Below are 27484 nucleotides of genomic sequence, written 5' to 3'. Positions count from 1 at the left end.
CATTTGAGAGGGGATCTCAACAATCCATAAAAACATCTCAGATTTCTCAGATTAATCCATAAAAACATCTCAAATATCTCAGAGGGGATTTCATCAATCCATAAAAATGTCTCAGATTTCTCATTTGAGAGGGGATCTCATCAATCCATAAAAACACCTCAAAGGTGGGTGCCAAGAGGATGGTGCCAAACTTTCCAGTGGTGTGACAGGACAGGGAACAACAGCCATAAATGAAACCACAAGAAATTCCACCTTGACACAAGGAAGAATTTCCCATGGAGGTGGGAGCAATTTATTTGAGGCCACTCTGGCCCTTAAGTTTATGGACAGAAGTGCAGAGAAATTAAAGACAGTTAAAAATTAAGTTTATTAGGTGAAAAATGCCAAATTTTACATGTTGAAGTATCTTGAATATATTTTTGCCCTGGTGAGCGGCTGGTTTTGTGTTCATCTTCCATTTCTTCGTTGGAAATGGGAGGGAATTAACAAAGGGAAGCTCAGGGAGGATTTGGGATCAGGGAATGAAGGTGGTGGGTGCAGATCCCAGCCTGGAGGGGTCTCACAGGAACAGAGAAGGGAATTCCTGAGCAGGGAATTCTGACCCTGCTGGAGCCTTCCCAGGGTTCCTGTGTAAGAGCTGGGTTGGGATTATTGTCCTGGGGTAAAAAGGAGCATCCCTGCAGAAGAAACCCTGAGGAATTCAGGATTTTACCCCATCAGGGACGCCTGGAAGTGGCAGAGCTTTCCCAGCCAGCCCTGTGATAACCCCACATCCTGGTCAGGGGCTTCTCCTGGGACATCCTGCTCCCAGCCCTGAGCCAGCATCCTGTCCCCAGAACTGCTTATGCTTTGCTTTTTTTCACCAAGTGCTCCTCCAGCAGCTCAAGGCCTTTGGTGGATTTATGGCGTCTCTGTCACCTTCCCCCAGTAAAGGCCCTGACCCCCAGCACGTGACTGAGATCAGGATCCACACAAGGATGAACTTTCTCCGGATTCTCCAGTTCCTTGCACGGCACGAACCCAGCCCGTGCTCCAGCTCTGAGGATTTCTGCACATCCCTGTGCTCCCGCGGGGGCTGTGGTGGAAGGGGAAGGGATGTTGGGGCTTGTTGGAGTTGAGAAATCCACCCAGAGGCCATAAAAACCTGCCAGGGGATGCTCCAGAGGCGTTAATGGGATGGGGGATCCAAAGTTAGTCTGAGCAGCCTTTCCTAGTAAAACCCAGTTTAGCCATCGCTAATTTAAAATTTGTAAAAAATTTACAACCGGCTTTGCAAAATTGCTTTGAAGGAGTGGCTGATTTGAATCCAAATTGTTCCTCCTCTCCCTCAGGTCTGTGCCCTGCTCAGCCCCTTGGGCTGCTTCGCCTTCATCTCTCAAAAATCAGGCTCTGACATTGCTGGGCACTATGGGGAGAGGTTTGAGTTCCAAACTCCTCCTGTCCCACTCGGGATGGCGCTCACCAGGCAGTGCCATGCCCAGGGCTGGGGGCCAGGGGCAGTTTGGGGGATGCAGGAACCCCTGTGGTGGGGCAGATGCTGCACCCCAACCCCGCAGCTTGGGGGGCAGGATGGGGCTCTGATCTTGGGGCTGTGTCAGACACGGAGCGGAGTAACAAACTTTATTATTGCAAGGGAATCTAATGTTCTTATCAAACAGGGAACATAATTTTCTCTTATCCTTCCTTTAGGTTGGACACAACAGCGCTCCAGAGGCAAGATGTCCATAGCTCCCAGCTCTCCTCAAAGCTGGCACAGGAAGTGCCCGGCCAAGCAGGGCTGTGCCCAAGCAAATCATGTCCTCAGCAGCAGGAAAACCAATCCCACTGTCCCCAGGGAGCCACAAGGAGAGTCTGACCCTCTTTAGTTGGGAGGGCTGTTGTCCTTCGCGATGACTATGGAGTGCTGCGTGCTGGAGGAGGAATTTCCAGCTCCCTTCTGGCCACCGTGGTCCTTGGGGATGTACTTGACCACGGCAGAGATGAGTTTGCTGCGGAAGTTCTTGCTGAGGAAGTTGTAGAGGATGGGGTTGACGACGCAGTGGAGCAGCGTGAAGCAGTCGATGATGTCATAGAAGAAGTAGAGGAGGTGGGCGAAGGTGCAGTGCAGGATGATGTGGTTGCCCTCGAGGGTGAGCAGGGTCAGCACGACGTGGAAGGGCAGCCAGCTGAGCAGGAACACCCCGATGTAGGCGTAGATGAGCAGGCAGTGCTTGCGGCTCTCGGGCTTGGCGCGCCGGAGGAAGCGCGCCGTCAGCACGTTGAACGCCGCGATGATGGGGAAGGGGATGAGGAAGCCGACGGTGGTGGTGGCCAGGCTGACCGCCAGAGCCCACTCGTCGTAGGTCTCAAAAGGAGCCATGAAGATGCAGATGGGCTCCCCAGTGTTGACCAGCTGCATGTGGGCCACCTCCAGCACGGGGATGGCGGCGGCCAGGAGCCAGCAGCAGGCGCAGACAGCGTGGCGCGCGCGGTGCTGGTGCCGCTGCCAGAAGAGGGAGGAGCTGGTCAGGGTCACGTAGCGATCCACGCTCAGGCAGGTGAGGAAGAAGATGCTGGCGTACATGTTGGCGAAGTAGAAGTAGTGGGTGAAGCGGCAGAGGAAGCTGCCCCAGAGCCAGGTGTAATCCAGCATCACCTCCAGCATCCAGATGGGCAGCGAGAGCAGCACGCCCAGGTCAGCGATGGCCATGTTGATGACGTACAGGTTGACCAAGCTCTTGGTGCCCCGTGTCTGCCAGTTGACCCAGATGACGAGGAGGTTCTCCACCAAGCCCACCACGAAGATGACCAGGTAGAGGATGAAGAGAACCACTCGTTTGATGTTCTCGTCCAGGCTGAACTCGCAGTAGGTGTAGGTGTGGTTCAGGAGGTAGAACAGCTCGGACAGGTTGTGGTAGTCGCCATACTCACTCGGGACAGTGTGTGCCTCCATGGGGACAGTGGTCACCTCGGCCATCCTGGTGGCTGCAGGGAAAGGGAGAGCACTGAGCTGGGCAGGCTGAGACAGAGAGCCCTTGTGTGGGGCTCAGAAAGGTCCTTCTGGGAGCTTCCAACCCCATTTTTACTCCCACGGTGACTCCCTACATCAACCCTCAAAAGATGCTGTGTCCACCCAGGTGATCCCCTCATACAAATTCCAGCCACAAACGAAAATCACTACTTCTGGTGGCTGTCCCCTGTCCCAGAGCTTGGCCTGGGACACAGAGAGGAGTTGGTGGCTCTGTCCCAGAGGCAGCTCCAGCGGGAAAGCCACCGCTCCCACCCGAGCCCTCGGGGCGTGATCGTTCTCCAGCCACCCTCGCCCTGCCGGGAGCCATCGGGACATCCGAGTAGGTGACAAAATGACACATTTCAGGGAAACGCAGACCTGAACATCCTCTAAATGCCCCAAGTGAGAGCCCGATCCCAGCACGGCGAAGAGGCTGCGGAGCCCGTCCAGCCTCGGGCTGCTGGAGCAGCCGCTCCCTCGGGAATGTGCCCAGGAGCCGCCGTTCCCTTGGGAATCCTGCGGGATTCTGCCCTCCCAGCGGGGTTTTCCCGCTTCATTTGGAGCCTGGCAAGCCAGGAGCGAGCCGCAGCTGGTGCCACCCGTGAGTGTCACCCCTGTGGCACCCACTGGCCCCAAAGCCAGGGCGGGCTGGAGCTGCCACCCCCAGGGATCCTGAACGTCCCGTCCTCTCTCTGCCCTGCAGGTCCTGAGAGGCTGCTGGGGCTGAGGAGAGGCAGGACAGATGGACGGGAGAGGGGACAGACGGACAGGAGAAGGGACGGAGAGATGGGCGAGGGGAGAGATGGATGGTGAAGGGGACAGACGGACAGGAGAAGAGACAGGCAGACAGGAGCAGGGACAGACAAATAGGAGAAGGGATGGACAGGTGGGAGAGGGGACAGATGGACAGGAGAAGGGACAGCAGACAGGACGGACAACAGGCAGACAGGGACAGACAAACAGGAGAAGGGACAGATGGATAGGAGAGAGGACAGATGGATGTTAAAGGGGACAGACGGACAGGAGAAGGGACAGGCAGACAGGACCAGAGACAGACAAGCGGGAGAAGCAATGGACAGTTGGGAAAGGGGACAGATGGACAGGAGAACGGACAGACAAACGGGAGAAGGGACAGACAAACAGGAGAGGGGACGGACAGATGGAAGAGGGGACAGATGGACAGGAGAAGGGACAGGCAGACAGGAGCAGGGACAGACAAACGGGAGAAGGGACAGACAAACAGGAGAGGGGACGGATGGATAGGAGATGGGACAGACGGACAGGAGAAGGAACAGACAGGACCGGGGACAGACAGATGGGAGAGAGGACAGACAGATGAGAGAGGGGACAGATGGACGCTAAACAGGACAGACAGAAGGAACGGAGGGAGCAGGGACGGCGCTGCCTCACCTGCGGCTGCGCTGGGGCTGCTCGGGAGCGGGGGGATCCTCTCGGCTCGGCAGCTCAGGCGCCTCTGGGCACGGAGCTCGGGTGGGCTTGGTGGCCGCTGGCTGGGCAGGAAATGAGCGGCGTGGTGCGACATCCTGAGCCCGGCGCGGGGACATTTCACGGCATTCCCAGCGCCGGGACTCGGCTCCGCTTTGATTTCGCCGCAGGGTGGGGACGGACCCGGGGAGGCGCCGAGGAGGTGTCGGTGTGGAAGCCGCAGGTGCCTGGGGATGGATGGTGTGGGAATCAACAGAATCAGAGGGTTTGGGGAAAGCTGCAAAAGGCAGGGCCCAGAGGCAGCAGAACTGTGAGTAGAGCCAAGCAGCAGCCATGAGATTGGTCAGCAGAAAAATTATTTTAACTGTAGAAAGGCAAGGACAAATAGAACAATGGCCTGTGTATTAACGCTTGTCAGAATAACTCTCTAAGCTACAGAAAAGTTTATCTAGCAAGATATTAGGAAGTTCTAAGCTTAATAATGGAGCTCTGTGCGTTGTGCTTTAAGGCTTACAAGTAAATATTGTATTCGAAATAAGCAAGCATTGTTTTAACCAAAGGTACGTGTGCTTATGGTGATTGGATAGAGCTACTGTCAATGTGCTTTTGCTTTGTGTGATTGGTCAAGAAGCTCATAAAGTGAGTTGTAACATTAAATTCTTAGTCTGCTGCCAGGGATGTGAGCTGCTGGCATCTTCCCATTGTCATAACCATGGAATGAGACCGATGCTGGAAAATAAAACAGCTCAAGGCAGTTCCACAGCAGTCCCATCCCGTTTGTGGTCTGTAAAGAGCCCCCCTGCTGGCGATAGATGGGGGTCCCCGAGGCTTCCTGAGTGTCCCCTCCACTGTCACCACGCTGAGATAAGAGGTTGGATCCTGCCTGGATGGGGAAAATACACCCCAGGTCCTGCCCCAGCTCTGAGGGGTCGGGTTATAACAAAAACACCAAAGCTGTCCCTGATGCCACCTCCGTATCAGGGCGAGCCCGGGGGTTTGTTCGGTGGGGAAGGGCTGAAGGCTGAGCTCTCTGCCCGATGGGAGATGGATGTCGCCAGAGAAGCACCTCTGGCCGGGCAGCAATTAATCACAGAGCCTTGATTGCCCTGCGGCCTGACAGGGGAAGCCACGGGGCTCAAGCCTTGCCCCGGCGCTGGGGAAGGGGCTGATAGGCAGAAAATTTTGCATCGGGCTGCAAGTCCTGCGAAACAATTGCAGGAAATCTCCTTTTTTTCCAGCGCAGCCAAGACTGCGGGATCAACAATCGGCTCGGAAGGAAGGCTCGGGGAGCGGGGAAGCGCCAGGGCGCTGATAAGGCGGGGCTCACAACAACAAACCCAGCGCCGGTGACCTCGTGTGCAGGTACCAACCCCGGCAGGAGCGGCTTCCAAACAGGAACTCGGCAGTTTCGGGCACATTTTGGGTCAGTTGGGGTCGTGGGGGTGGTGAGGGGCTGGGGGGATTTGTCCCACCCGAAGGGGAAGCCATGCTCTGCTGGTTTTATTGAACAGATCAGGCGATTTTCACACCGAATTCTGGGGCTGAGCAGGATCTGGGAGCTGTCAAGGATTTTGCAGGAGTTCTGATCATGGTTTGGGAGCTGGTTGGATTTCCAAGCCAGCTGAGCGGGGTTGGGACAGGCAGCTTGTAGCTATGATATTTTCTGAAAAATGGGGTTTTTTTAGGATTTTTTTCTCCTGAGAAGCCTCAAGAACCAAATGTAACCATTGATTATCTGCGGCTGTGGAATGCAACAGGTGGATCTGTGATTGGTCTCGTGTGGTTGTTTCTAATTAATGTCCAATCACAGTCCGGCTGTCTCGGACTCTGGTCAGTCACAAGATTTTATTATCATTCCATTCCTATTCTATTCCTTCAAGCCTTCAGATGAAAATCCTTTCTTCTATTCTTTTAGTACAGTTTTTATATAATACATATATCATAAAATAATCAATCAGCCTTTTTGAAACAGACACGTTTTACAAAAAATCCTTTCCTTAGGATTTTTCCTCCTGAGAAGCTGAGAAGCTTCAGGAACAAAATGCAACCAATGGTTATCTGCTGCTGTGGAATGCAACAGGTGAATCTTTGATTGGTCTCATGTGGTTGTTTCTAATTAATGGCAAATCACAGTCCGGCTGTCTCGGACTCTCTGTCCGAGCCACAAACTTTTGTTATTCGTTCTTTCTTTTTCTATTCTCAGCCAGCCTTCTGATGAAATCCTTTCTTCTATTCTTTTAGTATAGTTTTAATATAACATATATCATAAAATAATAAATCAAGCTTTTTGAAACATGGAGTCAGAGCCTCATCTCTTCCCTCATCCTCAGACCCCTGTGAACACAGGCACAGCAGCTCAGCCCCTTCTGCCCATCCCTGCCGCAATATTGGGGTGCCCCAAGGCTCTCAGCCCCCCAAATGTGCACCCAGGAGCCCCCAGCCTCATTCGGGGCCTGCAGAGGTGAGCTCCAGGCAGAGGCAGCGCCAGGGATCCGCAATTCCCAAACTCCTTCCCTCCCCTGGCAGCCGTAGCTGGCCCGTGGTGCTGCCGGAGGGATTTGGGCGCAATTTGGTGTCCCGGGGCAGGTACAGCCAAGGCTGCAGCTCCGGGAGGGTTGGAACGCCACATCCCGGCCCCGAAAGCCACCTCCGGGGGCTGCCGGGCACGTTGGATTTTCTAAGCCAAAGAAAACACTTGGGAAAAGCTTCCTCGGCCGGGGAAGCAGCTCGGCGAGGCTGAAGGCGGCTTGTGCAAGGTCCCGGCTCCTCCTCACCCCTCTCGCCCTCCCCGTCGCATCTCGGGGGTCCCGGTCCAGCTTGGGCTCGGGACGGCATCCCCTTATCCTTGCCAGAGCTGGGGGGGTTGAGTTGGTGCTGCTCCGGTGCCGCAAGCAAATGCACAACCACAGAGACCTGCCCCGGAGCTGCTGATCGCTAATCAGCTCTTAATTAGCTCGATGAGTGACGCGGGGATCACCGCCCACGAGCCCAGGGGATGGATGAACACGGCTCTGCCTTTCCCAGCCCCTTTATCCCGGGTCATGCCGTGCCCAGGGCATGGATGAACACGGCTCTGCCTTTCCCAGCCCCTTTATCCCGGGATACTCCGTGCCCAGGGCATGGATGAACACGGCTCTGCCTTTCCCAGCCCGTTTACCCCGGGATACTCCGTGCCCAGGGGATGGATAAACACAGCTCTGCCTTTCCCAGCCCCTTTATCCCGGGTCATGCCGTGCCCAGGGCATGGATGAACACGGCTCTGCCTTTCCCAGCCCCTTTATCCCGGGATATGCCGTGCCCAGGGCATGGATGAACACGGCTCTGCCTTTCCCAGCCCGTTTACCCCGGGATACTCCGTGCCCAGGGGATGGATGAACACAGCTCTGCCTTTCCCAGCCCGTTTATCCCGGGTCATGCCGTGCCCAGGGCATGGATGAACACGGCTCTGCCTTTCCCAGCCCCTTTATCCCGGGATATGCCGTGCCCAGGGCATGGATGAACACGGCTCTGCCTTTCCCAGCCCGTTTATCCCGGGTCATGCTGTGCCCAGGGCATGGATAAACACAGCTCTGCCTTTCCCAGCCCGTTTATCCCGGGTCATGCTGTGCCCAGGGGATGGATAAACACAGCTCTGCCTTTCCCAGCCCGTTTATCCCGGGTCATGCTGTGCCCAGGGGATGGATAAACACGGCTCTGCCTTTCCCGGCTCGGTCCCTGCAGCCGAGCCGGGATATCCCGGGTTATGCAGCTGGTCTGGGCACAGACAGAGACCGGGATTCTCCCACGGGACCCCTCGGTGGTCACCGGCACCGTGGCCAAGTGACCATGGGACACCTCCAGCATTGCACCGCCTTTATTGAGCACCTCCCCGAGGTGCTGAGACACCCACGGGCCATGTCCCCGCTCTGGTGGCCCTCAGGGGACGCCGCTGGCCGGGATGGGCAGGAAGAAGCCGATGATGGTGTCGGACAGCCAGGCCGGGCAGTAGCTGAGGGGCAGGAAGATGAGCCGGGCATCCCAGCCGGCGGCGTAGCGGCTGCGGGGACAGCGGGACAGCAGCGCGTGTGTCATGGCACCGGTGACATGCGACAGGCGGGAGCTGCTCAGGCGGTGCAGCAGCACGGTGCTCTTGGCATCTGGGTGGGCACAAGGGGATCAGAGGGATGGAGGTGGGATCGGGGGGTGGCGCTGCGGTGTGGGGATGGACTCACATTTGTCCACGTAGTGGCGGCCGTAGGCTGCCTGGGTTTCTGCAGGGAGACGCTCCCAGAGGCGAAGGAAGCCCTTCACCAGCGGGACGGGGTCGATCATGCCCGTCTGGAAGCCTCCAGGCTCGATGATGGAGACCTGCACCCCGAAGGGACGCAGCTCCCGCCTGCCCGAGGTGGGGGCGTCAGCGGGAGCTGCTGCCCCGAGGGGCGCAGAGATCGGGGCGGAGTTTGTGGCACCCCCCAGGCGTTCTGGCATGGGCGCAGGGGAACCCCTGTCCTTGCTCCAGGGACCCTCTTGGATCCTGAGACATCCCTGGACCATCCCTGGATCCCGGGATCCTGGAGTGCCCCTGAACCTCAGTGCCTCGGGACCACCCCAGACCATGGAGCATTCCCAGATCCTGAGACCTCCCCGAATCTCTGTGCACCCGGATTCCCCAAGACCCCTCTGGATCCCGGGATCCTGGAACCCCCCTGAACCTCAGTGCCTCGGGACCACCCCAGACCCCAGAGCATTCCCAGATCCTGAGACCTCCCCGAATCTCAGTGCCCCAGGACTCCCCTGGACACCAGAACCCCGGGCCCAGGGGCACCCCGGGACCTCCTGGACTGGTCCATCCGGATCTCCCTGAAACCCTTCCCCTGCTTGCACACCCACGGCTCCAGCCCTGCCCACGCTCCCAACCCTCTTGTGGTCAGCGTTTCACAACCTCTCTGGGGAAAATGTAACCCGGAGTAAACAGACAAATAAAACCCCGCCCGAGGACAGCGGGGAGAGCTCGGGAGAGCTCCGGGGGCTGCCAGAACCGTACCTGAGGCTGTCAGAGAAGGCTTCCACGCCGTGCTTGGAGATGCAGTAGCCTCCACCGAAACAGGACACGCGGCCCATCACGCTGGCCACGTTGACCACGCGGCCCCGCGCCCGCCGCACCAGCGGCAGGAGGCTCAGAGTCACCTCCACCAGCCCCACCAGGTTGACATTCAGCACCTTGACAAAGTCCTCCTTGCTCAGCCACTCGTTTGGAGCGGTGGGGATGGCGATCCCTGCGTTGTTCACCAGCCCCCAGAGCCCTGCAGAGGGGATGGGATGAGTTGGGGCTGTCCCAAAGGGCACAGCCCAGTGCCAGTTGAGTGGGCAAGGTGGCAGGAGAGCTGTTGGGGTGATCAGCTCTTAATTAGCTGATTTTCAGGGAGAAAAGGCTGAAAGCTGAACTCTCTGCCCGGGCAGCGCTCCTGCAGGAGCTGATGGCAGATGGATGTCGCCAGAGAAGCGACAGGCATTAATTCCAGAGCCGTCATTGCTCCGCAGCCTGGCAGGGGAAGCCAGAGGGGACACCAGGGTGACCCCAGGGCTATCGAGCCCTGTTTACCTTGATCCCCCACACGCTCACGGACCCAGGCGGTGACATGGGCGATGCTCTTGCTGCAGGTGACATCCAGCAGGACGGTCTGCAGGCGCTCGGAGGTGACGGCCCGCAGCTGCGCGGCCCCGCTGGCCGTCAGGCAGGCGGCCAGCACCCGCAGCCCCCGCGCGTCCAGCTGCCGAGCCAGCAGCTCCCCGAAGCCGCTGTCGCATCCCGTGATCAGCACGTGCTTCTCCGAGAGCCGCGGCACCGTCTGCCGCTCCCGGTGCCAGCGGCGCAGCAGGAGCAGCCCCAGCAGCGCGGCCACCACCGCGTACGGCCACATCCTCGGCGGTGGCACCGCTCGTGGACAGCCCCTGCTCCAGCCGCATTTGTAGAGCCGGGATTGCGGCAGCTCCCGGCCCGGGGTGAGGTTTGCACTCCTGATTTGTAGCTTTGGTAATTCCCGGGTTTGCCTCGCAACACTTTTGACTGTGCCTGGGGCTCTGCTCTGCCCCAAGGTGGATCCCAAGGCCCCACGGTGCTGGATTTGGTGGAACCTTCCAGACACCACCAGCAGCACCAACCCCGGATCTTTCCCTCTCTCGCAGCGTTGGTGGGCAACAGTGTCCCCAATTGTGGTGATGGAGCAGGACAGTGTCCCCCAGTCAGTTCTGCAGGAGCAGGAGGAGGAGGAAGCAGAGGAGGAGGATTCTGTAAGAAGCTGCCCAGTTTTATGCTTAGAAGGAAATCTGCTCAGGTTTGTGGAACAAGTTTCTCTCAGACTGGAACAAGTCTGGCATGTGCCAATACCTGAGGGGCCAGTCTGGGCAAGTCCCCTGGCAACTTGTCCAGGGCTGGATCCTGAATGCAGCAGGTGCTCAAAGGAAGAGCTGGAGCCTCCAGGCACAGCCTCAGCGCCACAGCCTGAGTGATACCACGCTCAGCCAGGAGGGGACAGGGCAAAATTTATTCAGGACAAACCCATCTGTGAGCAGGGGCCAGAGGGTCAGACATAAATGCAGTTACAAATTCAGTGTGGCCTTGCCTGCAGGCAGTTCTGGATCCAGCTGTGTGTTACTGGATCTCCCTCTGATCCCGGCTGCCAGCTGCAAGCCCACCTCAGGCTTTGCCAACAGATTTGGGGTAGAACATGGTGAACAGGGCGTCGCTGAGGGCTGAGGGCAGGTAGCTGAGGGGCAGGTAGAGCAGCTTGGCGTCCCAGCCGGCCGAGTAGCGGCTCCGGGGGTGGAGGCTGGTCAGAGCGTGCTCCATGCAGTTGGTGACCAGCGACAGGTTGGTGTTGTAGCCCTTCTGCAGCACCTTGAGCGTGGAAACAACTGCAGAGGCAGAAAACACCACTGAGATCCTGGAGCTGGGCAGAGCCAAGTGGCTCCAGGGGATTTTGGGGCAGTGGGACCCCCATGGGACCCCATGTGCCTTGAGCCAGGAGACAAAGAGAATCACTCAGCCTTTGGGGGAGCTACTTACAATCCCTCAAGTAGCTCTCCCCATAACTCGCTTTGATCTCTGCAGGAAGCTTCTCCCAGCTGGCATAGAAATTCTTCTCCAGGTTCTCAACGTTGGTGATCATGGTTTTGAAGTAGCCTGGCTCGATCACACAGACCTTCACCCCAAAGTTTTGCATCTCGAGCCTGGAAGGGATTGAGCCCCGTGGGACATGGGAGCAGCACCCGAGGGTGCCTGTGCCAGCATCTCCCATAGCATGGAGCCTCTGGAGTGCCAGAGGCGTGGAGCAGAGCCTGACCATGCCAGTGGACGTTGTGCCAGCCTGGCACATGGCTGAGATGGTGCTTCAGTAAACATTTGGCTCATCTGGTGGGAACATGGGTTGGGAACCAAGCAAACAAACATTTGCCACATCTGGATGGGTTGGGAGCAAAGCAAAGCTCGGGGCAGCAGGGCCAGTGTCCACAGGGAAGGCTCCATGCCCACATCTCCCATGGGATGAACCTCATGCCAGAGACTTGGAGCAGACCCTGACCACGCCAGTGGACGTTGTGCCAGCCTGGCACATGGCTGAGATGGTGTGCCAGCAAATGTTTGCCACATCTGGATATGCAGGGAACAAAGCAAAGCTCGGGGCAGCAGGGTCATGTCCAGCAGGGTCTTGGACAGGGCCAATGTCCACGGGAGAGGCTCCATGCCAGCACAGGAGCTGCTCACTTCAGCAGAAGATATGAGACCGACCTGTGCTCAGTCACGGCCGTGCGAGGATTAGAGCTGACAGCTGTGCCAGACAAAGTCCAGAAAAACAAGTTGGGGAACCATGATGGAGAGCTGTTGTTCCAGACTTACCTGAGGCTGTCAGAGAAGGCTTCCACACCGTACTTGGACATGCAGTAGCCTCCACCAAAGAAGGACACGCGGCCCATCACGCTGGCCACGTTGACCACGCGGCCCCGCGCCCGCCGCACCAGCGGCAGGAGGCTCAGAGTCACCTCCACCAGCCCCACCAGGTTGACATTCAGCACCTTGACAAAGTCCTCCTTGCTCAGCCACTCGTTTGGGGCGGTGGGGATGGCGATCCCTGCGTTGTTCACCAGCCCCCAGAGCCCTGCAGAGGGGATGGGATGAGTTGGGGCTGTCCCAAAGGGCACAGCCCAGTGCCAGTTGAGTGGGCAAGGAGGCAGGAGAGCTGTTGGGGTGATCAGCTCTTAATTAGCGGATTTTCAGGGAGAAAAGGCTGAAAGCTGAACTCTCTGCCCGGGCAGCGCTCCTGCAGGAGCTGATGGCAGATGGATGTCGCCAGAGAAGCGACAGGCATTAATTCCAGAGCCGTCATTGCCCCGCAGCCTGGCAGGGGAAGCCAGAGGGGACACCAGGGTGACACCAGGGTGACCCCAGAGCTACCGAGCCCTGTTTACCTTGATCCCCCACACGCTCGCGGACCCAGGCGGTGACATGGGCGATGCTCTTGCTGCAGGTGACATCCAGCAGGACGGTCTGCAGGCGCTCGGAGGTGACGGCCCGCAGCTGCGCGGCCCCGCTGGCCGTCAGGCAGGCGGCCAGCACCCGCAGCCCCCGCGCGTCCAGCTGCCGAGCCAGCAGCTCCCCGAAGCCGCTGTCGCATCCCGTGATCAGCACGTGCTTCTCCGAGAGCCGCGGCACCGTCTGCCGCTCCCGGTGCCAGCGGCGCAGCAGGAGCAGCCCCAGCAGCGCGGCCACCGCGTACAGCCACATCTTCAGCGGCGGCACCGGCACCGGCACCGGGATGGGGAGAAGGACGCGACCGGGAGAGCTTTGTCCTGACCTTGGCCTTTCCCTCTGGGCGCTGTTAATAATTAATTTGCGGATTCCGGGGCAGATCGCGGAGTTACCGCTGGGCCTCCGGGCGCTACCAGGATGCGGGAGCGGCTCCGCCCCGTCCTCTCTCGGAGCTCGTCCCGCTGCTGCCGCCTGGAGCCCGCCGGGCTGCGGGCAGTGTCCCGGGATATGTCCCGGGGCTTCGCTCTTGCGGGGAATCGTTAACGGGAGCGCGGCAGCGCCCGCGCGTTACCGCATCGCTGCGCTGCCCTCCCGGGAAACCCCCGGACCCCGGGACCATCCCGGAGCACGGAACAGCCCCGGGAGCCCTCCGGATCACGGGACTGCCCCGGGACCCTCGCAGATCCTGGGACTACCCCGAAAGTCGGGACCAGCCTGGACCTCAGCACCCCCGGGTCTACCGGACCCCGGGACCGCCCAGGACCGCGCGTCCAGGGACCCGCCCGGACCCCGGGACCACCCCGGAGCACGGAACATCCCCGCGCCCCCCCCGCACCGGGAGCCCTCCGGATCACGGGACAATCCCGGCACCCTCGCAGATCCTGGGATCACCCCGAAATCCGGGATCCCCCCGGAGCCCAGCATCCCCGGGTCTACCGGACCCCGGGACAACCCAGGACCGCGCGTCCGGGGACCCCGGGACCATCCCGGACAGCCCCTCCTGGGACCCCCTTGGACCCCGGGACACCCCCGGACCCCCACGCCCCCGGATTTCTCCGGATCCCGGGACACTCCCGGACACCGGGACACTCCCGGACACCGGGATACCCCCGGACACCGGGACATCTCGGGACCTCCGCGCTCCCGGACCCACCCGCCCCGGGGCATTGCGGGACCCCAAAATCCCCCCTAAACTCAGCCCCCCGGCTCCCACCCGCCTCGGGACCCCCTCGCATCCCGGGATATCCCCGCACCTCAGCATCCCCACGACCCTCCCGGTCCCGGGACCCCGCAGACCCTGGGGCATCCCCTCCCGTCCATCCCGGGCTCTCCCCGGTGCTTTGCTCTCCTCCCACTCTCCCCGAGCCGCGCACTCCCGTTCCCGGTGCCCCCCGGGGCCGGACTACAACTCCCGGCAGCCCCCGGGGCTGGCGCCGCCGTTTCCCGCCGCCTCCCGGCGCTCCGTTCCCGCCATGGCGGGCTTCGATCCGGCGGCGCTGCCCGAGCTGCTCCCGGTCTACTACCGGCGGCTCTTCCCGCACGGCCCCTACGGCCGCTGGCTCAGCTACGGCGGCGGTGAGCGGGGAGGGGGGGAACCGGTACCGGGCAGGGGGTTCTATCGGGGACCGTGATACCGGGCAAGGGAACCGGTACCGGGCAGGGGGTTCTACCGGGGACCGTGATACCGGGCAAGGGAACCGATACCGGGCAGGGGGTTCCACCGGGGACCGTGATACCGGGCAAGGGAATCGATACCGGGCGGGGGGCTCCGCCGGGGATCGTGATACCGGACGGGGAGCATCGATAACGGGCGGGGGGCGCCGATACAGCGGGAGAGGCATCGATACCGGGCTGGGGGAATCAATACCGAGCGGAGGCATCGATACCGGGCTGGGGGAATCGATACCGAGTGGAGGCATCGATACCGGCTGGGGTCACCGATACAGGGTAGGGGGCACCGATCCCGGGTGGGGGGCACCGATACCGGGTGGGGGGCACTGATACCGGACGGCAGCACCGCGATGCCGGATCCCAGCGCACCTTGGGGTGCCGGGACGGGCGGTGCGTGGTTGCACTGACCGGGACACGGGGAGGAGCAGGGAAAGGGGGGTCTGGGGGTGACTGTAATGGGGGGATTTAGGATAGCCTTGACCCCTCTCGGTCCCTGCAGTGAAGAACTACTTCCAGCTGCGGGAATTCTCCTTCACCCTGCGAGACGATGTCTACCTGCGCTTCCAGTCCTTCAGCAGCCCCCAGGAGCTGGAGCGGGAACTGCAGAAGATCAACCCCTACAAAATCGACATCGGGGCCGTCTATTCCCACCGGGTGAGTCCCGGCCACCGTGCTGGGGGGGTCTGCAGGGGTCTCTGGCCACGCTGAGCCCATCCCGTCCTTCCTGCAGCCCAACCAGCACAACACGGTGCACCTGGGAGCCTTCCAGCCGCAGGAGAAGGAGCTGGTGTTTGACATTGACATGACGGATTACGATGATGTCAGGACGTGCTGCAGGTTTTTCGGGGGGTTCTGGGGCTGGGAGGGGGTTCAGGGGTGTGGGGTGTCCACCTGAGCCCCCTCATTCTGCCCCCAGCTCGGCTGATATCTGCTCCAAGTGCTGGACGCTGATGACCATCGCCGTCCGCATCATCGACCGCGCGCTCGTGGGTGAGGGCCTTGGGGACACACGGGGCATGTCCAGGTCCCACAGATGCCAGACCCCAGAGAATTCACAGAATTTATAGAATGACCAGTCTGGAAGAGAATTTTAAGGTCATCAAGTCCAACCCAGCCCCAAACACCTCAACCAAACCACAGCACTGAGGGCCATGTTCAATTTTTGGTAAATGCATCCAGGGATGGTGACTCTACCACCTCCTTCTGGGAATTCCCAAAACTCACAGAATTTATAGAATGACCAGTCTGGAAGAGAATTTTAAGGTCATCAAGTCCAACCTAACCCCAAACACCTCAACCAAACCACAGCACTGAGGGCCACGTTCAATTTTTGGTAAAAACATTCAGGGATGGTGACTCCACCACCTCCTTCTGGAAATTCCCAAAATTCCCAGAATTCACAGAATCATTGGGTTGGAAGAGAACTTTAAGACCACCGAGTCCAACCCAGCTCCAACACCTCAACTAAACCATGGCACCAGTGCCACATCCAGGCTTGTTTTAAACCCATCCAGGGATGGTGACTTCACCACCTCCCCAGGTAGAACATTCCAGAACTTTATCACCCTTCCTGTGAAAATCTTTTTCCTAATATCCGACCTATATTTCCCTTGGCACAGCTTGAGGCCAAGGTGCTGCCTGGAGAAAGAGCCTGACCCTCTCTGTGGGAAATGCATTTGTAGAAAATTTTTAAAGTTTGAGAGAAGGTTCACATCGTGTGAATGCTTTGGGTGGTCACCACAGCCTGTCCCAATGTGGCCCCCCCCAAAGCCATCTATGGCCCCCAAAACCCATCTGTGTGTCCCCCAAACCCCCTGTGTGCCCCCACAGAGGACCTGGGCGTGCGGCACCGCCTGTGGGTGTACTCTGGCAGGAGGGGTGTGCACTGCTGGGTGTGCGACGACAACGTCAGGAAATGGTCCCCAGCCCTGAGGGCAGCTGCTGTGGAGTACCTGAGCCTGGTCAAGGTGGGTTTGGGTACCCCCTGAGCCTGGTCAAGGTGGGTTTGGGTACCCCTGAACCTGGTCAAGGTGGGTTTGGGGGTTTGGGTACCCCTGAGCCTGGTCAAGGTGGGTTTGGGTACCCCTGAGCCTGGTCAAGGTGGGTTTGGGGGGTTTGGGTACCCCCTAATCCTGCTGAAGATGGGTTTGGGTACACTTGAGCCTGGTGAAGGTGGGTGCCAGGGGGGCCAGGAACCCCCTGCCCACTTCTGAGCCTGTGGAAGGTGGGTTTGGGCACCCCCTGAGCCTGTGGAAGGTGGGTTTGGGTACACCTGAGCCTGGTCAAGGTGGGTTTGGGGGGCTTTGGGTACCCCTGACCCTGGTGAAAATGGATTTAGGGGGGTTTGGGTACCCCTGAGCTGTGGAAGGTGGGTTTGTGGGGGTTTGGGTACCCCTGAGCTTGGTGAAAATGGATTTATGAGGCTTTGGGTACCACTGAGCCTGGTGACGTTGGGTTTAGGGGGGTTTGGGTACCCCTGACCCTGGTGAAGGTGGGTTTATAGGGGTTTGGGCACCCCTGACCCTGGTGAAGGTGGGTTTATGGGGGTTTGGGCACCCCTGATCTTGGTGAAAACGGGTTTATGGGGGTTTGGGCACCCCTGATCTTGGTGAAAACGGGTTTATGGGGGTTTGGGCACCCTGCCCCTGGAGCAGGTGGGTTTATGGGGGTTTGGGCACCCCTGACCCTGGTGACGGTGGGTTTTGGGGGTCTAGGCACCCCCTCATCCTGGTAAAGGTAGGTTTGAGGGCTTTGGGCACCCCTGACCCTGGTGAAAGTGAGTTTTGGGGGGCTTGGGCACCCCCTGACCCTGGTGAAGGTGGGTTTATGGGGGTTTGGGCACCCCTGATCTTGGTGAAAATGGGTTTATGGGGTTTTGGGCACCCTGCCCCTGGAGCAGGTGGGTTTGGGGTGCCCAGGCCCCCCAGCCTGACCCCCCCTGTATCCCCCAGGGTGGTGCAGACACGGTGAAGAAGGTGAGCCTCTCCCAGCCCGTGCATCCCTTCATCAGGTGGGTGAGGATTTGTCAGATTAAACCTTTTTTGAACCCAAACACGGGACAAGTGAGAGGCATTTGAAAAGTTTTTATTCTAAAAAGTAAAAACTTTTATACTGAAAGCTATTCTAAAAATTTTGGTTTAATTCTTACAATTTTTTTTCTTTTAATTAGTGTTAATAAACTTTATATAAGTGATATATATATATATACAATGAATAGAAAATTATATATATTTTTAAAGTAATATGTTTTATATATCATATATAATGTATATATTATTTTATCAATGTACGTAATATATATTACATACATTAATATATACATATATTAATATGTATATTAATATATATACATATATACATATATTAATATAACAATATATACATTGTATAATATATAATGTATATATTGCTATTTTAATATATAATATTACGTTATATATTAATATATAGTATTATATGTTATATATATTAATATATTAATGTTTATTATTATCTATTACATACATACATTATAATATATAATTATATATGATTATATGTAATTCTATATATTATAATGTGTGTATATAATAGATAATAGAAAACATGAATATATTTCATTATGTATATTATATATTATGCCTTAACTATATATTATATATAATGTATATAATATGTATAAAATATATCTTATATATATATAAATTAATATATATATAAATATATAAAGTAAATATAAGAATGAAATGATAAATATATAAAAATAAAGATGAAATATGTATTTTTCATATAATATAATATAATATAATATAATATAATATAATATAATATAATATAATATAATATAATATAATATAATATAATTTATATTATATTATATTATATTATATTATATTATATTATATTATATTATATTATATTATATTATATTATATTATATTATATATAAGGAAAATATAAAAAAAATAAATATATAAATACAAATTATCCAGATTAAAAATATATATTTATAACGCCAGCATGAACTATACCATCTCTATTATCCCCCCCCTTTGACATAAGACTTAAAAATAGAATAAAACTTTTTGAAAAGCCTCTCCCTTGGCCCATATTTGTGCCCAAAAAGTCCCTTTTTGCACTGATGCCAGCGCTGTGTCCCCAGGCGCTCGGTGGCCGTGGTGCAGGAATACTTTGAGCAGCACGCGCTGCTGGGCCAGGACATCCTGGGCAGCCCCGAGAGGTGGGACAAGGTGCTGGCCCTGCTCCCCGAGGGTATCCTTCCAGGTGGGGTTAAAATGTGGGAAAATGTGGGGTTAAAATTAAAATATGGGGTTAACATGGAAATACGGGGTTAAAGTTGAAATATGGGGTTAAAATGTGGGGTTAAAGTTGAAATACAAGGTTAAAATATGAGGTTAAAATATGGGGTTAAAATATGGGGTAAAAGTTGAAATATAGGGTTAAAATGTGAGGTTAAAATTGAAATATGAGGTTAAAATGTGGGGTTAAAGTGGAAATACGGGGTTAAAATATGGGGTTAAAATTAAAATATGGGGTTACAATGTGGGGTTATAGTTGAAATATGGGGTTAAAATATGGGGTTAAAATGGGTTAAAATTGAAATATGGGGTTGAAATATGGGATTGAAATATGGGGTTGAAATACGGGGCTAAAATATGAGGTTAAAATTAAAATATGGGGTTAAAATATGGGGTTAAAATTGAAATACGGGGTTAAAATTAAAATATGGCGTGAAAGCATGGGGTTAAAATTAAAACATGAGGTTATAAATGTCCTTCCTGCCCAGGACATCCTGGGCAGCCCCGAGAGGTGGGACAAGGTGCTGGCCCTGCTCCCCGAGGGTATCCTTCCAGGTGGGGTTAAAATGTGGGAAAATGTGGGGTTAAACATAAAATGTGGGGTTAAAGTTGAAATACGGGGTTAAAGTTGAAATATGGGGTTAAAATGTGGGGTTAAAGTTGAAATATGGGGTTAAAATATGGGGTTAAAGTTGAAATACGGGGTTAAAATGTGGGGTTAAAGTTGAAATATAGGGGTTAAAATGTGAGGTTAAAATTAAAATATAGGGTTAAAATGTGGGGATTAAAATTGAAATACAGGGTTAAAATATGAGGTTAAAATTAAAATATGGGGTTACAATGTGGGGTTAAAGTTGAAATATGGGGTTGAAATATGGGGTTGAAATATGGGGTTAAAATATGGGGTTAAAGTTGAAATACTGGGTTAAAATAGGGAGTTAAAGCATGGGGTTAAATTATGCAGTTAAAATATGGGGTTAAAATTAAAATATGGGATTAAAACTTGGGGTTAAGATGGGGTTGAAGCATGGGGTTAAAATGGGGTCCTGGAAGGGTAAGTGGGGTCCTGGAAAGGGTAAAACAGATCCTGGAAGGGTAAATGTGCTTCTGGAAGGGAAAATGTGGTCCTAGAAGGGTAAATGGCATCCTGGAGAGGCTAAATGGGGTCCTGGAAAAGTAAATGGTATCTTGAGGGGTAAATTGGGTCCTGGAAAGGCTAAATGGGGTCCTGGAAGGGTAAATGGCATCCTGGAAAGGGTAAAACAGATCCTGGAAGGGTAAATGCAGTCCTGGAACGGTAAATGTGATCCTGGAGGGTAAAAGAGATCCTGGAAGGGTAAACGTGATCCTGGAAAGGGTAAAACAGATCCTGGAAAGGGTAAATGCAGTCCTGGAAGGGTAAATGTGGTCCTGGAAGGGTAAATGCGGTCCTGGAAGGGTAAATGGGGTCCTGGGAAAGGTAAAAGAGATCCTGGAAGGGTAAATGGGGTCCTGGAAGGGTAAACGTGCTCCTGGAAGGGTAAAAGACATCCTGGAAGGGTAAATGCGATCCTGGAAAGGGTAAAACAGATCCTGGAAGGGTAAATGCGATCCTGGAAGTGTAAATGCGGTCCTGGAAGGGTAAATGCGGTCCTGGAAGGGTAAATGTGGTCCTAGAATGGTAAATGTGCTTCTAGAAGGGTAAACGTGCTCCTGGAAGGGTAAACATGATCCTGGAAAGGGTAAAAGAGATCCTGGAAGGGTCAATGCGGTCCTGGAAGGGTCAATGGCACGGTGGCTGAGCCTTGACGGCCGTCAGAGCTGCGGGAGCCGCTGCAGGCGGAGTTCCCCCGCAAGAAGGACTCGGTGCAGCGCTGGGAGCTGCTGCGGGCCCGCGCCGAGCGGGAGCGGGAGCGGGGCCGGGCCGGGCACCCCGAGTGGGAGGTGATGCTGCAGCTCTGCTTCCCCCGCCTGGACTGCAACGTCAGCAAAGGGCTCGGCCACCTGCTCAAGAGCCCCTTCAGCGTGCACCCCAAAACAGGTGGGCATGGGGGGAAATGGGGTTGGAGGGAGGGGGAAAGGGAGATGGAAATGGGAAAGAGTTTTAGAAATGGCTTTGTAAGTAAGAGTGGATGGGTTTAAAAAAATGGCTTTATAAATAAGAGAGGATGATTTAGGGGCTGTAATTATAATGCGTTGGAGTGAAGAAATAGTGGAATAACTGTTGTTCTAAATTGTAATTATTATAAGAACTATTATTAGAATTATTATTATAAGTTAGTTTGTTATTTTATATTATACTGTATATAATAGATATAATTATATATGTATTTTGGTATGTAAAATATATCAAATTTATAATAAATCTATATATAATTTATTTTTAATGTATAAATTATTTTAAATTTATACATTAAAATAAATATATATATAATTTATAGAAATTTATATAAATTTATATAAAATATTTTAATTTATAATTTATTTTAAATTTATATAAATTTTATTATTAATTTCTATATAATTTATTTAGAATATATAATTTATTTAAAATGTAAATAATTTTAATTTAAATTTATATAAAAATTCTTTTAAATATATAATTCATTTTAAATTTATATAAAATTTTTGTATGTAGAATATGTATTTTAAATATATATATAGCAATATATATTAACATAATATATTCTATAATGCTTTAAATTATATATTAAAATAGATATTATATATATATATTTACTATAGAATCATATATATTATATGGATAATTTAGATATAAATTATAAATAATATATTATATTACATATAATAAATTATTTAATACTATACCAATATGAATCTCCTTATTTATTATATTAATGTTATATGATAATTATTATAAATTACTATAGATTATGTTTCTGATTATTATAATTAATTTTTTATTAATTGCATTTATTATTGTAATTATACATCATAACAGCTGTATTATCCCACCCTTCACATAAAACCAAAAACAAAACACAACTTTTTAAAACACCTCTCAGTTACCCCATGTCCAAGCCCAAAAAACCCTAAACCCACAACCCCGCTGTGTCTCAGGGCGCATTTCAGTCCCTCTGGACCTGCAGAAGTTGGATGAGTTTGATCCATTCTCAGTCCCCACCATCACGTACGTCACTGGGAGCACTGCGGGGTCCTGGTGCTGCCAGAGCCCCCCAGAATCCAAAACCCTAAACCTAAACTGAATCCCAAACCCTAACCCAAACCCTAAACCTTAACTGAAACCCAAACCCTAACCCAAACCCTAAACCTAAACTGAAACCCAAACCCTAAACCTAAACTGAATCCCAAACCCTAAACCTAAACTGAAACCCAAACCCAAACCCTAAACCTAAACTGAATCCCAAACCCTAAACCTAAACTGAAACCCAAACCCAAACCCTAAACCTAAACTGAAACCCAAACCCAAACCCTAAACCTAAACTGAATCCCAAACCCTAAACCTAACCCAAACCCTAAACCTAAACTGAATCCCAAACCCAAGCCCTAAACCCTAACTGAATCCCAAACCCTAACCCTAACCCTAAACCTAAACTGAATCCCAAACCCAACCCCTAAACCTAAACTGAAACCTAAACCCAAACCCTAAACCCTAACTGAATCCCAATCCCAAACCCTAAACCTAAACTGAATCCCAAACCCTAACCCAAACCCTAAACCCTAACTGAATCCCAAACCCAAACCCTAAACCTAAACTGAAACCCAAACCCAAACCCTAACCCATCACATAAATCACTGGGAGCACTGGGGGGTCCTGGTGCTGCAAGAGCCCCCCAGAACGTCCCTAACCCAAACCCGAACTCAAAACCCTAAACCCTAACATTAAATCTAAACTGAAACCTGACTCTGACCTTGATCCTGACCCCAACTCTAACCCTGACCCTAATCCTACCCTGACCCTAAACCTTACCCTTATCCCAACCTTAACCCTGACCCCAAACCTTACCCTTATCCTGACCCTGGCCCCAACCCTACCCTGACCTTAACCCTACCCTAAATCTGACCTTAATCCTCACCCTAACCCTGATCCTAAACCATGACCCTAACCCTAACACTGACCCTAAACCTAACTCTAAATCTGACACTAACCCTAAACTTACCCTAAACCTAACATTAACCTTAACCCTAACCCTAACCTTGACCCTAAACCTGACCCTAACCCTGACACTAACCCCTAACCCTGACCTTAACAATGACTCTGACCCTGACCTTAAACCTGATCCTAACTCTGACCCTAACCCCTAAACCTGATCCTAACACTGACCCTGACCTTAACCCCACCCTAAACCTGACCTGGACCCTAACCCTGACCTTAATCCTACCCTGTCCCTAACCCTGATCCTAATCCTCACCCTAACCCTAATCCTGACCGTAACCCCTAAACTTGACCCTAATCCTCACCCTAACCCTGCCCCTACTCCGAACGCTGACCCTAAACCTGCCCTGTTTGTCCGTCTGTCCCATGTCTGTGCCATGTCTGTCCCGTGTCTGTCCCATGTCTGTGCCATGTCTGTCCCGTGTTTGTCCGTCTGTCCCATGTCTGTGCCATGTCTGTCCCGTGTTTGTCCGTCTGTCCCGTGTCTGTGCCATGTCTGTGCCATGTCTGTGCCATGTCTGTCCCGTGTCTGTCCTGTGTCTGTGCCATGTTTGTCCATCTGTCCCGTGTCTGTGCCATGTTTGTCCATCTGTCCCGTGTCTGTGCTGTGTCTGTGCCATGTCTGTGCCATGTCTGTGCCATGTCTGTCCCGTGTCTGTCCCGTGTCTGTGCCATGTCTGTGCCATGTCTGTGCCATGTCTGTCCCGTGTCTGTCCCGTGTCTGTGCCATGTTTGTCCATCTGTCCCGTGTCTGTGCTGTGTCTGTGCCATGTCTGTCCCGTGTTTGTCCGTCTGTCCCGTGTCTGTGCCATGTCTGTGCCATGTCTATCCCATGTCTGTCCCGTGTCTGTGCCATGTCTGTGCCATGTCTGTCCCGTGTCTGTCCCGTGTCTGTCCCATGTCTGTGCCATGTTTGTCCATCTGTCCCGTGTCTGTGCCATGTCTGTGCCATGTCTGTCCCGTGTTTGTCCGTCTGTCCCGTGTCTGTGCCATGTCTGTCCCGTGTTTGTCTGTCTGTCCCGTGTCTGTGCCATGTCTGTGCCATGTCTGTGCCATGTCTGTCCCGTGTCTGTCCCGTGTCTGTGCCATGTTTGTCCATCTGTCCCGTGTCTGTGCTGTGTCTGTGCCATGTCTGTCCCGTGTTTGTCCGTCTGTCCCGTGTCTGTGCCATGTCTGTGCCATGTCTGTGCCATGTCTGTCCCGTGTCTGTCCCGTGTCTGTGCTGTGTCTGTGCCATGTCTGTGCCATGTCTGTCCCGTGTTTGTCTGTCTGTCCCGTGTCTGTGCCATGTCTGTGCCATGTCTGTCCCGTGTCTGTGCCATGTCTGTCCCGTGTTTGTCCATCTGTCCCGTGTCTGTCCCGTGTCTGTGCCGTGTTTGTGCCGTGTCTGTGCCATGTTTGTCCGTCTGTCCCGTGTCTGTGCCATGTCTGTGCCATGTCTGTGCCATGTCTGTCCCGTGTCTGTCCCGTGTCTGTGCCATGTTTGTCCATCTGTCCCGTGTCTGTCCCGTGTCTGTGCCATGTCTGTCCCGTGTTTGTCCGTCTGTCCCGTGTCTGTGCCATGTCTGTGCCATGTCTGTCCCATGTCTGTCCCGTGTCTGTGCCATGTCTGTGCCATGTCTGTGCCATGTCTGTCCCGTGTCTGTCCCATGTCTGTGCCATGTTTGTCCATCTGTCCCGTGTCTGTGCCATGTCTGTGCCATGTCTGTCCCGTGTTTGTCTGTCTGTCCCGTGTCTGTGCCATGTCTGTGCCATGTCTGTGCCATGTCTGTCCCGTGTCTGTCCCGTGTCTGTGCTGTGTCTGTGCCATGTCTGTGCCATGTCTGTCCCGTGTTTGTCTGTCTGTCCCGTGTCTGTGCCATGTCTGTGCCATGTCTGTCCCGTGTCTGTGCCATGTCTGTCCCGTGTTTGTCCATCTGTCCCGTGTCTGTCCCGTGTCTGTGCCGTGTTTGTGCCGTGTCTGTGCCATGTTTGTCCGTCTGTCCCGTGTCTGTGCCATGTCTGTGCCATGTCTGTGCCATGTCTGTCCCGTGTCTGTCCCGTGTCTGTGCCATGTTTGTCCATCTGTCCCGTGTCTGTCCCGTGTCTGTGCCATGTCTGTCCCATGTTTGTCCGTCTGTCCCGTGTCTGTGCCATGTCTGTGCCATGTCTGTCCCATGTCTGTCCCGTGTCTGTGCCATGTCTGTGCCATGTCTGTCCCGTGTCTGTCCCGTGTCTGTCCCATGTCTGTGCCATGTTTGTCCATCTGTCCCGTGTCTGTGCCATGTCTGTGCCATGTCTGTCCCGTGTTTGTCCGTCTGTCCCGTGTCTGTGCCATGTCTGTCCCATGTTTGTCCGTCTGTCCCGTGTCTGTGCCATGTCTGTCCCGTGTCTGTGCCATGTCTGTCCCATGTCTGTCCCGTGTCTGTGCCGTGTCTGTGCCATGTTTGTCCGTCTGTCCCGTGTCTGTGCCATGTTTGTCCGTCTGTCCCGTGTCTGTGCCATGTCTGTGCCATGTCTGTCCCGTGTCTGTGCCATGTTTGTGCCATGTCTGTCCCGTGTCTGTGCCAGGTCTCTGTGCCAGGAGCTGGACGCGGCCGGCAGCGATGGCGAGCAGGATGGGGAGGGGGACACCGAGCCCAAACGGCGCATGAGGGGTGAGGGGGAGGGTTTGGGATCGGGGTTTGGGGTTTGGGGTCAGGGATGGGGTTTGGGATCAGAGTTTGGGGTGTGGGGTGGGGTTTGGGGTCAGGGTTTGGGGTTTGGGATCAGTGTTTGGGGTGTGGGGTGGGGTTTGGGGTCAGGGATGGGGTTTGGGTGTCTGTCCCTTTGGATTTGAGGGTCAGGGCTGTGGTTTTGGGGGTCATGGCTGTGGTTTGGGGGTCATGGCTGTGGCTTTGGGGGTTAGGGTCAGGGTTTGAGGGTTAAAGCTGTGGTTTTGGGGTCAAGGTTGGGATTTTGGGAGGTCAGGAACAGGGTTTTGAGGGTCAGGGCTGGCATTTGGGGGTTAGGGGTGGCATGTGGGGGTCAAGGTTGGGATTTTGAGGGTCAAGGTTGGGATTTTGGGGGTCAAAGTTGGGATTTTGAGGGTCATGGCTGTGGTTTTGGGGGTCGGGGATGGAGTTTTGGGGGTTGGGGCTGTGATTTTGGGGGTCGGGGCTGTGGGTTTGGAGCTCAGGGCTGGGGTTTGGAGCTCAGGGCTGGAGTTTTAGGGTCCCATCACCCCCTCCCCACACCTGCAGACTACAGGAGGACCAGCCTGGCCCCGTTTGTGAGGCTCCTGGAGCAGTTCGTGGAGGGGCTGGAGAGCGCCCGGCGGGGAGAGCGCATCCGCCGCAGCGGTGGGACCCCAAAAACCACCCCAAAAACCACCCCAAAAGGGGCCCTCTGCCTCTGAGAACGGCTTTGGGGGGCTCCTGTGGGACGTGGGGGTCGGCCCTGCTGGATTTGGGGGTTTCTGATTGGATTTGGGGTCTCTCCCTTTGGATTTGGGGGTCTTCCCCATTGGATTTGGGGTCTGTCCTTCTGGATTTGGGGTCTTTCATTGAATTTTGGGTGTCTGTCCCTTGGGATTTGGGGTCTGTCCCTTTGGATTTGGAGTCAGTCCCATTTTATTTGGGGGTCTTTCACTGAATTTTTGGGGCTGCCCCATTGAATTTGGGGGTTTCTCATTGGATTTGGGGTCTGTCCTGTTGGATTTGGGAGCATTTTATTGAATTTTGGGGTCTGTCCCTTTGGATTTAGGGGCATTTTATTGAATTTTGGGACCTGTGCCTTTGGATTTGGAGTCTGTCCCATTTTATTTGGGGGTCTTTCACTGAATTTTGGGGACTGTCTCTCTGGATTTGGGGGTATTTAATTGAATTTTTGGGGTTTGCCCTGTTGGATTTGGGGGTTTCTCATTGGATTTGGGGTCTGTCCCTTTGGATTTGGGGGGTTTTAATCGAATTTTGGGGTCTGGAAAAACCTCTCAATTTCTCCCTTTTTGCAGATCTCCAAGGAGATTTCTGAGGCCTGGACGCTGCCAGTGTTGTCACTGTCACCTCCCCTGGCCATGGGGGTCCCGTGGAGCAGCCAAACCCCCCAGGCCCCCTGTCCCTGCCCTGTTTTTGTACCTTTTGTACTTTTTTTTTTACACAAAAACCATTAAATGTTTCTGTCAGCTTTGTGCTGGGGTGTGCTGAGGAGGGTGGGGGTCCCTGCTCTGCAGTGTGGGGTCACTGCCCCCAGTCCCCTGCCTGGACCCCCTAACCTTGCCCTGACCCCCTGTCCTGACCTCCTGACCCTTTAACCCTGCTCTGACCCCATAACCCTGCCTGGACCCCCTGCCCTGACACTATAACCCTGTCCTGACCCTGTCCTAAACCTGCCTAGACCCCCTAAAACTGCCCTGACCCTCTAACCCTGTCCTGAGCCCTTAATCCTGCCTGGACCCCCTGTCTTGACCCCCTAAACGAGCCTGGACCCCCTAAACCTGTCCT

General features: G+C 54.0%; 4 protein-coding genes across 5 annotated transcripts; 1 reads left to right on the top strand and 3 right to left on the bottom strand.

Moving 5' to 3' along the window:
• Positions 1-416: 416 nt before the first annotated feature.
• On the bottom strand, positions 417-4717 carry GPR182 (G protein-coupled receptor 182). The gene is made up of 2 exons (XM_066567701.1): positions 4400-4717; positions 417-2964 (listed from the first exon to the last, which is right to left on the bottom strand). Exons 1-2 carry the CDS (start codon positions 4530-4532, stop codon positions 1862-1864), a joined length of 1236 nt encoding a protein of 411 aa, XP_066423798.1. The 5' UTR covers positions 4533-4717; the 3' UTR covers positions 417-1861.
• A 3633-nt stretch (positions 4718-8350) lies between these two features.
• On the bottom strand, positions 8351-10335 carry LOC136567894 (retinol dehydrogenase 16-like). Its single transcript, XM_066567688.1, has 4 exons — positions 10017-10335; positions 9459-9717; positions 8647-8810; positions 8351-8571 (listed from the first exon to the last, which is right to left on the bottom strand). Exons 1-4 carry the CDS (start codon positions 10333-10335, stop codon positions 8351-8353), a joined length of 963 nt encoding a protein of 320 aa, XP_066423785.1.
• A 602-nt stretch (positions 10336-10937) lies between these two features.
• LOC136567859 (retinol dehydrogenase 16-like) lies at positions 10938-13532 on the bottom strand. Its single transcript, XM_066567623.1, has 4 exons — positions 12878-13532; positions 12309-12567; positions 11481-11644; positions 10938-11329 (listed from the first exon to the last, which is right to left on the bottom strand). The coding sequence occupies exons 1-4, from the start codon at positions 13191-13193 to the stop codon at positions 11112-11114; spliced, it is 957 nt and encodes a 318-aa protein (XP_066423720.1). The 5' UTR covers positions 13194-13532; the 3' UTR covers positions 10938-11111.
• Positions 13533-14397: 865 nt separating this feature from the next.
• Positions 14398-27169, top strand: PRIM1 (DNA primase subunit 1). 2 transcript variants are annotated; one of them, XM_066567880.1, is made up of 12 exons: positions 14398-14513; positions 15109-15263; positions 15340-15446; positions 15526-15599; positions 16440-16576; positions 17561-17619; positions 18751-18860; positions 20706-20927; positions 21968-22037; positions 25575-25660; positions 26246-26344; positions 26995-27169. In XM_066567880.1, the coding sequence occupies exons 1-12, from the start codon at positions 14411-14413 to the stop codon at positions 27012-27014; spliced, it is 1242 nt and encodes a 413-aa protein (XP_066423977.1). In that variant the 5' UTR covers positions 14398-14410; the 3' UTR covers positions 27015-27169. The 2 variants fall into 2 exon arrangements, 1 of the variants encoding a protein (XP_066423977.1); XR_010785175.1 differs by lacking the exon at positions 21968-22037 and having other exon boundaries at positions 26995-27008.
• The last annotated feature ends 315 nt before the right edge of the window (positions 27170-27484 follow it).

The sequence above is a fragment of the Molothrus aeneus genome, chromosome 30, assembly GCF_037042795.1.
Source record: "Molothrus aeneus isolate 106 chromosome 30, BPBGC_Maene_1.0, whole genome shotgun sequence".
Classification (NCBI taxonomy): domain Eukaryota; kingdom Metazoa; phylum Chordata; class Aves; order Passeriformes; family Icteridae; genus Molothrus; species Molothrus aeneus.
This window is presented reverse-complemented; position numbering and strand designations above follow the sequence as displayed.

Excerpts from the sequence above, each read along its gene's own strand:
- LOC136567859 (XM_066567623.1), bottom strand. The coding sequence starts at position 13,193 with ATGTGGCTGTACGCGGTGGCCGCGCTGCTGGGGCTGCTCCTGCTGCGC. Across the intron at positions 12,568-12,877 it reads CGAGCGTGTGGGGGATCAAG|GGCTCTGGGGGCTGGTGAAC; the intron begins GTAAACAGGGCT and ends TCCCCTCTGCAG. Across the intron at positions 11,645-12,308 it reads GCCTTCTCTGACAGCCTCAG|GCTCGAGATGCAAAACTTTG; the intron begins GTAAGTCTGGAA and ends AATCCCTTCCAG.
- PRIM1 (XM_066567880.1), top strand. The coding sequence starts at position 14,411 with ATGGCGGGCTTCGATCCGGCGGCGCTGCCCGAGCTGCTCCCGGTCTAC. Across the intron at positions 18,861-20,705 it reads GCTGGCCCTGCTCCCCGAGG|AGCTGCGGGAGCCGCTGCAG; the intron begins GTATCCTTCCAG and ends GACGGCCGTCAG. Across the intron at positions 20,928-21,967 it reads CAGCGTGCACCCCAAAACAG|GGCGCATTTCAGTCCCTCTG; the intron begins GTGGGCATGGGG and ends GCTGTGTCTCAG.
- GPR182 (XM_066567701.1), bottom strand. The coding sequence starts at position 4,532 with ATGTCGCACCACGCCGCTCATTTCCTGCCCAGCCAGCGGCCACCAAGC. Across the intron at positions 2,965-4,399 it reads CAGCCCCAGCGCAGCCGCAG|CCACCAGGATGGCCGAGGTG; the intron begins GTGAGGCAGCGC and ends CTTTCCCTGCAG.
- LOC136567894 (XM_066567688.1), bottom strand. The coding sequence starts at position 10,335 with ATGTGGCCGTACGCGGTGGTGGCCGCGCTGCTGGGGCTGCTCCTGCTG. Across the intron at positions 9,718-10,016 it reads TGAGCGTGTGGGGGATCAAG|GGCTCTGGGGGCTGGTGAAC; the intron begins GTAAACAGGGCT and ends TCCCCTCTGCAG. Across the intron at positions 8,572-8,646 it reads CCGCCACTACGTGGACAAAT|ATGCCAAGAGCACCGTGCTG; the intron begins GTGAGTCCATCC and ends GTGCCCACCCAG.